This window comes from Oncorhynchus nerka, linkage group LG14 (genome assembly GCF_034236695.1).
Source record: "Oncorhynchus nerka isolate Pitt River linkage group LG14, Oner_Uvic_2.0, whole genome shotgun sequence".
Taxonomy (NCBI): Eukaryota; Metazoa; Chordata; class Actinopteri; order Salmoniformes; family Salmonidae; genus Oncorhynchus; species Oncorhynchus nerka.
This window is the reverse complement of record NC_088409.1, coordinates 89494953-89506349: the sequence shown is the minus strand read 5'-3', so window position 1 is coordinate 89506349 and position 11397 is coordinate 89494953. Positions and strand designations below refer to the sequence as shown.

The window sequence follows — 11397 nt, the reverse complement described above, 5'->3', positions numbered from 1 at the left end:
CTAGGGGACTAAGGAAGAAACTAGGGGGATGTGTGTGTGTGTGTGTGTGTGTGTGTGTGTGTGTGTGTGTGTGTGATTGGCTCACCCTCCCTGGCCTTACGCTCCGTGATAGGCCGGGCCATGGAGGCAGTCTTGAAAAGGAAGCCATTGTGCGTGACGGGGTGCTGTGGTGAATAGTGTTGAGGCTCCATGACCCCAGTCACCTCCGACCGAGGCAGCTCTGCAGACACACAACAACACACTGTCAACATGCACCCTCATTATTACACTGGAATACAACATGTAAATACCTGTGTTGAGGTTGTGTGAGAGGAACTGGGCCTGTAGTTTCTGGTTGTGGGCGAGTGCCAGGGAGAGGGGGGAGGGACAGTCAGCCAGGCCAGTAGAACAGTTCACATCAGCTCCACAGAACACCAGACATAAGGTCTCCAGGACATCACTGCACTGCACGTTTATACACAGGGCCTGGAGAGAGAGAGAGGGGGAGAGAGGGGGAAAGGGGGAGAGAGAGAGGGGGAGAGAGGGGGAAAGGGGGGAGAGAGAGAGGGGGAGAGGGGAGAGAGAGAGAGGGGGAGAGAGAGAGAGGGGGAAAGGGGGAGAGAGAGAGGGGGAGAGGGGAGAGAGAGAGGGAAAAGGGGGAGAGAGAGAGGGGGAGAGAGAGAGGGGGAGGTTAGGGTGGGATAACTGTTTCAAATTCAGAAAATGTTCTGATCACTTTGTCAGTGTTAGCGAGGAGGAAGTAACATTGCTGCTATGCTGAGTCTGAGCTTTTTGCTTGAAAAAGCAGTGACCAGACTGTCATTGTAGCTGTCACAGCAGTATTATACTGTCATTGTAGCTGTCACAGCAGTATTAGACCGTCACTGTAGCTGTCACAGCAGTATTAGACCGTCACTGTAGCTGTCACAGCAGTATTAGTGAACTTGTTTAGTTCAGGGTGTCAGACAGTTGTACAACATTATGACATCATAACCTACGACATTCCACAAGCCTACACATTCCACAAGCCTACACATTCCACAAGCCTACACATTCCACAAGCCTACACATTCCACAAGCCTACACATTCCACAAGCCTACACATTCCACAAGCCTACGACATTCCACAAGCCTACACATTCCACAAGCCTACACATTCCACAAGCCTACACATTCCACAAGCCTACACATTCCACAAGCCTACACATTCCACAAGCCTACACATTCCACAAGCCTACACATTCCACAAGCCTACACATTCCACAAGCCTACGACATTCCACAAGCCTACACATTCCACAAGCCTACACATTCCACAAGCCTACACATTCCACAAGCCTACACATTCCACAAGCCTACACATTTCACACCAACCCACAGTCCACCTGTTGTTGTTGGGCAAAGCAGTGGTGCAGCTGACTCACAGCTGTGGTTCAGAACAATCCACTGTTTCTCAACTGAGACCAATGACTCACATCTCTGAGGACTTTAAGGTGAGGGGGACAGGGTAAGGGACCAGGGGACAGGGTCGGGGTAAGACTAAACGGGGTGAGGGGACAGGTTAACTGGGAATCATGGGAGGAAATTAAAACCAGTCAGGAAGAGAGGGTGACTGCCCCGTTGAGAGAAAGATAGAGACCAGGAGAGATACAAAACAGGGAGGAGGATGTTTTTACAGCTGAGCTCAATGCAGCCTTCCAGCTGGAGCACAACCCAACACAGTAACACACACCTTATTACAAGCACACACACACAATGATGCTGCTGCACTCTCTCTGAACCAACAACCCACATCCTTTTGGTGTGATTGGGGGATTCCACACTTCCATGTCACTCCTCTGTCTCTTCCCTTCTCTCTTTCCTCCCTCTCTACTCAATTCTCTCCCTTCTCCTGCTCTCTCCTTCTCCTGCTCTCTCCTTCTCCTGCTCTCTCCTTCTCCTACTCTCTCCTTCTCCTGCTCTCTCCTTCTCCTGCTCTCTCCTTCTCCTGCTCTCTCCTTCTCCTGCTCTCTCCTTCTCCTGCTCTCTCCTTCTCCTGCTCTCTCCTTCTCCTGCTCTCTCCTTCTCCTACATCTTTTTCTTCTCCAGGACTTCTAGCCCTCACACATCAGCAAACATGCACACAGACACAGGGAGGAATCAAAGACTTTTACACAACCCCTGGAGAGCTAGAGAGAAAGAAAGAAAGAGAACAAGATAGAGAGAGCGAGACACAGAGAGAGAATGATTTTTCTGAGGGCCGTGTGGAGTGCACTCTATACCCTGGGTGTATCTCTGAAAGGAAAGTGAAAAGAAAATATGAAAAAAATATGAAAGTCTTGTAATCAGAGAGTGATTACAGATACCCCTTGCCTCTATCCTCCCCATTCCCTCCATCCTCAAACTAACAAATGTTGCACATGCTTGGCAAGCAGAGGAGCCACACAAACACATTCACACAATACAGAAACACAAGACAGGAAGAAAGAAGTGTGATCCATCTGTTCCAGCATTACCTCACCAGAGACCTACTGTTGCAGACAGAGACCTATCAGACAGAGAGACCAGCAGACAGAGAGACCTGGTGTAGCAGACATAGAGACCAATTAAACAGAGGCCTATCAGACAGAGAGATCTATCAGACAGAGAGACCAGCAGACAGAGAGACCTGGTGTAGCAGACATAGACACCTACTGTAGCAGACAGAGAGACCTACTGTAGCAGACAGAGAGACCTACTGTAGCAGACAGAGAGACCTACTGTAGCAGACAGAGAGACCTACTGTAGCAGACAGAGAGAGACCAATTAAACAGAGAGGCCTATCAGACAGAGAGACCTAGCAGACAGAGAGACCTAGCAGACAGAGAGACCCATCAGACAGAAAGACCTAGCAGACAGAGAGACCCATCAGACAGAGAGACCTAGCAGACAGAGAGACCCATCAGACAGAGAGACCTAGCAGACAGAGACCTAGCAGACAGAGAGCCCTATCAGACAGAGAGACCTAGCAGACAGAGAGACCCATCAGACAGAGAGACCCATCAGACAGAAAGACCTAGCAGACAGAGAGACCCAGCAGACAGAGAGACCTAGCAGACAGAGAGACCTATCAGACAGAGAGACCCAGCAGACAGAGAGACCTATCAGACAGAGAGCCCTATCAGACAGAGAGACCTATCAGACAGAGAGACCTATCAGACAGAGAGACCAGCAGACAGAGAGACCTGGTGTAGCAGACATAGACACCTACTGTAGCAGACAGATAGACCTACTGTAGCAGACAGAGAGAGACCAATTAAACAGAGAGGCCTATCAGACAGAGAGACCTAGCAGACAGAGAGACCTATCAGACAGAGAGACCCAGCAGACAGAGAGACCCAGCAGGCAGAGAGACCTACTGTAGCAGACAGAGACCTATCAGACAGAGAGACCTATCAGACAGAGAGCCCTATCAGACAGAGAGACCTATCAGACAGAGAGACATAGCAGACAGAGAGACATAGCAGACAGAGAGACATAGCAGACAGACAGACCTACTGTAGCAGACAGAGAGGGAAAACAAGGCGGAGGAGAAAAACAGAGAGAGTGTGATATGAAAGAAAGAGAGGAGAAAAATAATTTAAACATTTGGGAGAAGAGAAATAGGGCAAAGAGAGAAAATAGAGAAACAGGCAACAAAGATATTAGAATAAGAGGGGAAAGGATAGAGAAAGAGAGGAGAATAAGAGGGGAAAGGATAGAGAAATAGAGGAGAATAAGAGGGGAAAGGACAGAGAAAGAGAGGAGAATAAGAGGGGAAAGGATAGAGAAAGAGAGGAGAATAAGAGGGGAAAGGAGAGAGAAAGAGAGTAGAATAAGAGGGGAAAGGAGAGAGAAAGAGAGTAGAATAAGAGGGGAAAGGAGAGAGAAAGAGAGGAGAATAAGAGGGGAAAGGAGAGAGAAATAGAGGAGAATAAGAGGGGAAAGGACAGAGAAAGAGAGGAGAATAAGAGGGGAAAGGACAGAGAAAGAGAGGAGAATAAGAGGGGAATGGACAGAGAAAGAGAGGAGAATAAGAGGGGAAAGGACAGAGAAAGAGAGTAGAATAAGAGGGGAAAGGAGAGAGAAAGAGAGTAGAATAAGAGGGGAAAGGAGAGAGAAAGAGAGGAGAATAAGAGGGGAATGGACAGAGAAAGAGAGGAGAATAAGAGGGGAAAGGACAGAGAAAGAGAGGAGAATAAGAGGGAAAGGAGAGAGAAAGAGAGTAGAATAAGAGGGGAAAGGAGAGAGAAAGAGAGGAGAATAAGAGGGGAATGGACAGAGAAAGAGAGGAGAATAAGAGGGGAAAGGACAGAGAAAGAGAGGAGAATAAGAGGGGAATGGACAGAGAAAGAGAGGAGAATAAGAGGGGAAAGGAGAGAGAAAGAGAGGAGAATAAGAGGGGAAAGGATAGAGAAAGAGAGTAGAATAAGAGGGGAAAGGAGAGAGAAAGAGAGGAGAATAAGAGGGGAAAGGACAGAGAAAGAGAGGAGAATAAGAGGGGAAAGGAGAGAGAAAGTGTCACACACTGATCTCTTTCACCTGACCTTGTGCTTGTCTCCACCCCCTCCAGGTGTCGCACATCTTCCTACGGATCTCCACTCGCTCATCACCTCGACCATCTGAATCGATGGGCGGCTACGGGAACGTAGGAGGGAGAGGAGGTTAAGGACGAGCTCGCTGCCCGGGAGCTGCCTACGGATCTCCACTCGCTCATCGCCTCGACCATCTGAATCGATGGGCCGCTACGGGAACGTAGGAGGGAGAGGAGGTTAAGGACGAGCTCGCTGCCCGGGAGCTGCCTACGGATCTCCACTCGCTCATCGCCTCGACCATCTGAATCGATGGGCGGCTACGGGAACGTAGGAGGGAGAGGAGATTAAGGACGAGCTCGCTGCCCGGGAGCTGCCTACGGATCTCCACTCGCTCATCGCCTCGACCATCTGAATCGTTGGGCGGCTACGGGAACGTAGGAGGGAGAGGAGGTCTGCCGGCAGGAACGTAGGAGGGAGAGGAGGTTAAGGACGAGCTCGCTGCCCGGGAGCTGCCTACGGATCTCGACTCGCTCATCGCCTCGACCATCTGAATCGATGGGCGGCTACGGGAACGTAGGAGGGAGAGGAGGTCTGCCGGCTCGCCTTTTCCGGAGCCGATGCAACTCGTCAGAGCTAGGCTGCCTCCAACCTAACGCTTACGCAGACCCAGAGTTGTCTATATTACAGAACTGCCCGTCATTATGTGTCTACCTGTCCATTAAAAGGACCATGTTCATCAGTAGGTACGAGGACTCTGGTGAGCCATACGGATAATTTTTCTTCTCCCCTTACTCACACCCCTCTCCATGCCATCCTCCTGTGGGGCAACTAGTCAAAATCTCTCCGGGCTCTCATTGACTCTGGGGCCGACGAGAGTTTCATGGACGCCACCCTGGTGTTTGAGCTGGGTATCCCCACTCAGCCCCTCTCCATTCCCATGGACGTTAGAGCACAGGATGGGCACTCTATAGGCAGGGTCACCCACAATACTACTCCCATCCACCTGTGTGTGTCTGGGAACCACACTGAATCTATTAAGTTTATGCTCATCAAGTCTCCTCAGGTTCCCGTGGTATTGGGGTTTTCTTGGCTCCAGCGCCACAATCCCCTTATCAAAAGACTACTGGTACTATCATTGGCTGGAGCCCGTTCTGCAGCGCCCATTGTCTGAAGTCGGTGCAGCCTGCCCCGGGACATCTTCCTGTGGGCTCGGAAGAAGCCTCAGACCTCTCCACCGTTCCCGCGGAGTACCAGGACCTATGGGAGGTTTTCAGCAAGGCCTGGGCCACGTCGCTTCCTCCGCGTCGACCCTATGACTGCGGGTCCGACCTTCTCCCGGGCACTACACCACCCCGGGGACAGCTGTATTCCCTGTACCAGCAGTTCATCTTCTCTAAATTGGACCTGCAGAACACCTATCACCTGGTACGGATACGGGACTGAAAGACAGCCTTCAACACTGCTAGCGGACATTATGAAAACCTGGTGATGCCATTCGGTCTGACCAATGCTCCTGCAGTGTTCCAGGCACTGGTTAATGACATTCTCCGCTGCATGTTTAACCGGTTTGTGTTCGCCCAACTGGACGACATCCTCATTTTTTCCCGCTCGGCTTAAGAACGCGTCCTCCATGTCCTCCAGCGTCTCCTGGAGAACCAGCTTTTTGTCAAAGCCGAAAATGGCAAATTCCAATGCTCCACCATCTCCTTCCTTGGATACATCATTGCTGCTCGGAATGTGCAGATGGATCCCGGAACATTGAGATCGGTGGTGCATTGGCCCAAACCCACGTCCAGAGTGCAGCTGCAACGTCTCTTAGGATTTGCCCATTTCAATTTCAGTTTTTTTCTGGGGTTCTAGCACCCTGGCTTAACCTCTGTCAGAACTCACCTCTCCCAAGGTCCCATTCACGTGGTCCCCAGCTGCTGACTGGGCATTCCTAGACGCATCGGATGTCGAAGTGGGGGCCGTCTTGTCCCAGTGTTCTGCCCTGGACCTTAAGCTGCATCCCTGCACCTTCTCCTCCCATCCTCTTAATGCCACGGAGAGGAATTATGATGTGGGGAATCGAGAACTACTCCCAGTGGAGATGACTGGCCTGGGCCCTAGGACCATGTCCCAGGACTACCTGACATGATGACTCCTTGCTGTCCCCAGTCCACCTGGCCATGCTGCTGCTCCAGTTTCAACTGTTCTGCCTTACTATTATTCAACCATGCTGGTCATTTATGAACATTTGAACATCTTGGCCACGTTCTGTTATAATCTCCACCCGGCACAGCCAGAAGAGGACTGGCCACCCCACATATGCTCTCTCTAATTCTCTCTTTCTTTCTCTCTCTCGGAGGACCTGAGCCCTAGGACCGTGCCCCAGGACTACCTGACATGATGACTCCTTGCTGTCCCCAGTCCACCTGACTGTGCTGCTGCTCCAGTTTCAACTGTTCTGCCTTATTATTATTCGACCATGCTGGTCATTTATGAACATTTGAACATCTTGGTCATGTTCTGTTATAATCTCTACCCGGCACAGCCAGAAGAGGACTGGCCACCCCACATAGCCTGGTTCCTCTCTAGGTTTCTTCCTAGGTTTTGGCCTTTCTAGGGAGTTTTTCCTAGCCACCGTGCTTTTACACCTGCATTGTTTGCTGTTTGGGGTTTTAGGCTGGGTTTCTGTACAGCACTTTGAGATATCAGCTGATGTACGAAGGGCTATATAAATAAATTTGATTTGATTTGATTTGATGACATTGGAGGATTGGAGACACTGGTTAGAGGGGGCGGAACTTCCATTCATAGTGTGGACGGACCACAAGAACCTGGAATATCTCTGTACCGCCAAGCGTCTCAACTCCAGGCAAGCGCGATAGGCCCTGTTGTTCACCCTGTTCAACTTCACCATCTCCTACCAGCCAGGGTCTAAGAATGTTACGTCGGACATGCTTTCACGCCACTATAGCCCCACATCTACACCCTCGGACCCCGAGACTATTCTTCCTACCTCGTGCCTGGTGGCTACCCTCGTCTGGGGAATAGAGAACCAGGTCAATGAGGTACAGCGTTCCCAGTCGAACCCGGGAGGGGGGGCTGCAGTCAGCCAATCAGCCAACACCACGCCTGCACCCACCCAGCACCTACTATTTACATTTTAGTCATTTAGCAGACTTATCCAGAAAGACTTAGTGCATTAATTTTAAGAAGCTAGGCAGGACAACCACATATCACAGTCATAGTAAGTACATTTCTGCGGTGGGGAGGGGTGATGTAGGACTAATCGAGATACTCTCGAGATACGTTTTCAGAAGATGCGCAGGGATTCATTGTTCAGTCATTGGTGTGCCAGGGCAGAAATATAGCTTTGGTTGGGATAAGCCGTCCCCTCATAGGGGTGGAAGTCCCAAGAGACCAAAGATGGCAGAACCAGAGTCTGTATTCAATACAGACATATGGAGAAATTCCTAAAACACTCGCACACACAAACATATCCAAAACCAATCTCTGCGTCTCTTAACACTGTCAGCCCACAGTCACACTGTCAAATTAATATTCTCAAAGGTTGCTGTCTAATCACTGGGTTGGTTGCATATTCTAGCATCTTGTCCTGACAAAATATCCCGTTTAAAACGGGAACGTTTTTTTTTCTCCAAAAATGAAAATACTCCCCCTAGAGTCGCAAGAGGTTAATTATCATGTGGAGGTTAGATGTGAGGTAGACTGGCAGCCCTGTAAAAGCAGTGCTAGCCTGCACTGAGAGATGCTAGAAAAGCAGACATAATTTAGCTTCACTATGTTATAACTGTGTAGCATAGCAATCAAATTAAGATCCAAGTTTTTCCTGACCATGTCAGCTGACCAGGAAAAACTCCTGGCGCTAGCTATAAGATGCTAACATAGTTTAGCGTTGATGTGCTATAAGATGCTAACATAGTTTAGCTGTGATGTGCTATAAGATGCTAACATAGTTTAGCGTTGATGTGCTATAAGATGCTAACATAGTTTAGCGTTGATGTGCTATAAGATGCTAACATAGTTTAGCTGTGATGTGCTATAAGATGCTAACATTGTTTAGCAGTGATGTGTTATAGCATGCTAACATAGTTTAGCTGGGATGTGTTATAAGATGCTAACATAGTTTTGCTGTGATGTGCTATAAGATGCTAACATAGTTTAGCTGTGATGTGTTATAAGATGCTAACATAGTTTAGATGTGATATGCTATAAGATGCAAACATTGTTTAGCAGTGATGTGTTATAGCATGCTAACATAGTTTTGCTGTGATGTGCTATTAGATGCTAACAAAGTTTAGCTGTGATGTGCTATAAGATGCTAACATAGGTTAGCTGTGATGTGCTATAAGATGCTAGCATGGTTTAGCTATGATGTGTTAAAAGATGCTAACATGGTTTAGCTGTGATGTGCTATAAGATGCTAACATTGTTTAGCAGTGATGTGTTATAGCATGCTAACATAGTTTTGCTGTGATGTGCTATTAGATGCTAACAAAGTTTAGCTGTGATGTGCTATAAGATGCTAACATAGGTTAGCTGCGATGTGCTATAAGATGCTAGCATAGTTTAGCTGTGATGTGTTATAAGATGCTAACATAGTTTAGATGTGATATGCTATAAGATGCAAATTGTTTAGCAGTGATGTGTTATAGTGTTACGTTCCCCAGTTTATGTGTTGTAGTTTGTGTTTGTGCATGTGTTTATTTCAGGAAATGGCTTCCGGTAAGCCCTCAAGCAGCTGATTGGTCGACTCCAGGGCTAATTGGAGAGCTGACCCCGCCCCCTCGTCAAGACGCAGCTGTCTCCAATTACCCATTCCCTCAGACGCTATATAAAAGCCAGTGTTCTGTTCAGGAGGGAGAGCTTTTTGTAGAGAGCTTTTTGTAGAGAGATGTTCTGAGATTTTGCTAGAGGTTGATTTTGCTGAGAGTTGGTATATTTTGTGAGTTTGTTGTTCAGATAGAGCTTATTTGATGTCGTTTGTTTGAAAATTGTTTAATATTCTGTTTCATTTGTTCCCAGGGGGAGAAGGGGAAGGCACCTTGGGAGTGCTTAGGCAAGAGGCCCGCGGGCATACATATACCCGTAGCATATTCGCTGTCTAGGCACACTAGGTAAGACCTGGGCGGACCACCCCCTGTATTTTGGTTAGGGCACCAGGTGGTGCTAAATTAGGTAAGTAGTGGGTAGGCAGGTAAGATAGGAGAGGGGGAGGTTTTGAGATTTACTTTCTTTGCTTTGGTTCCGTCCAGCCCCTTTTCCCCATATTACCGTGTGAAGGAATAAAGTCCTTGTAAACGGTACCACATTCTGTCTGTTGTCATCCTTACTCGCACCTACAGTCCATACCTTTTTCACTTCACGGAGAGTTTAGTTGTAGCAGGGTGTCGCGTTCCCTCTTCATAGAGGCGTGCGTAACAATAGCATGCTAACATAGTTTTGCTGTGATGTGCTATAAGATGCTAACATAGGTTAGCTGTGATGTGCTATAAGATGCTAGCATGGTTTAGCTATGATGTGTTATAAGATGCTAACATGGTTTAGCTGTGATGTGCTATAAGATGCTAACATTTAGCAGTGATGTGTTATAGCATGCTGGGATGTGTTATAAGATGCTAACATGGTTTAGCTGTGATGTGCTATGAGATTCTGGCATATAGGTAAAAGAAAACACCAACATAAAGTGTCTTAACAGGCCGTTGGGTCACTACGAGCCACCAGAACAGCTTCAATGCACCTTGGCATAGATTCTACAAGTGTCTGGAACTCTATTGGAGGGACATGACACCATTTTTCCACAAGAAATTCAATCATTTGGCGTTTTGTTGATGGTGGTGGAAAACTGTCTCAGGCACCGCTCCAGAATGTTCAATTGTGTTGAGATCTGGAGACTCAGACACACACCTTTTAACCCCCCCCTATGCTCCTTTGAGACCCAAAGTCACAGATCTCTTGTAGTCAAAATCATGGGCAAATGGGAATTTTTAACACATGTTCTTAAGCATGATGGAATGTGAAAGCATCTGCTTTCAATATACTTAGTATCCCTCATTTACTCAAGTGTTTTTCTTTATTTTGGCAGTTCCCTGTAGTTTAGCCGTGATGTGTTATAAGATGCTATCAGCATAGATCAGCAGAGTGGGAGAGGGAGCTGACTCGTACAAGACTGTCCATTCAGAAAGGGGAGGCTATGACCACACAATGAACACATGGAGTCACACGTCTCCCTCCAGCTGAGCATAGAGGAAGTTGTCCATTTCAATCATCCAACTCACATATTTACACATTTCAACACACTTACGCAAATACAACTCTCAGAACCACACTCCAATACAACTCTCGGACCCACACTCCAATACAACTCTCGGACCCACACTCGAATACAACTCTCGGACCCACACTCGAATACAACTCTCGGACCCACACTCCAATAAAACTCTCAGACCCACACTCCAATACAACTCTCAGACCCACACTCCAATACAACTCTCAGACCCACACTCCAATACAACTCTCAGACCCACACTCCAATAAAACTCTCAGACCCACACTCCAATAAAACTCTCAGACCCACACTCCAATACAACTCTCAGACCCACACTCCAATACAACTCTCAGACCCACACTCCAATACAACTCTCAGACACATTCTTTCCCCTCTCACATTTTATACACACAAACACAAAAACAGGCCTTGTCCACAAACATACAATGCCAACAAACAGAGCACACAGTCCTACACAGCTACTGCAGTGGTGAACTCACCCATGAGCTGACAGTGTAGTCCTCTTGAATGTCACCGGTGCATGTGTGTGTGTATGTGTGTGTGTGTACCAAACTGCATAGTTCCAAGTGAAGAAGATGCAAGAGCCCTCAAA

General features: G+C 47.9%; 1 protein-coding gene across 1 annotated transcript in view; it reads right to left on the bottom strand.

Moving 5' to 3' along the window:
- Positions 1-11397, bottom strand: part of LOC115123184 (arf-GAP with Rho-GAP domain, ANK repeat and PH domain-containing protein 1-like) — a 145174-nt gene that overhangs the window by 51845 nt on the left and 81932 nt on the right. The window contains 2 exon segments of the mRNA XM_065000523.1: positions 86-220; positions 291-465. Coding sequence (XP_064856595.1) covers positions 86-220; positions 291-465 — 310 coding nt within the window.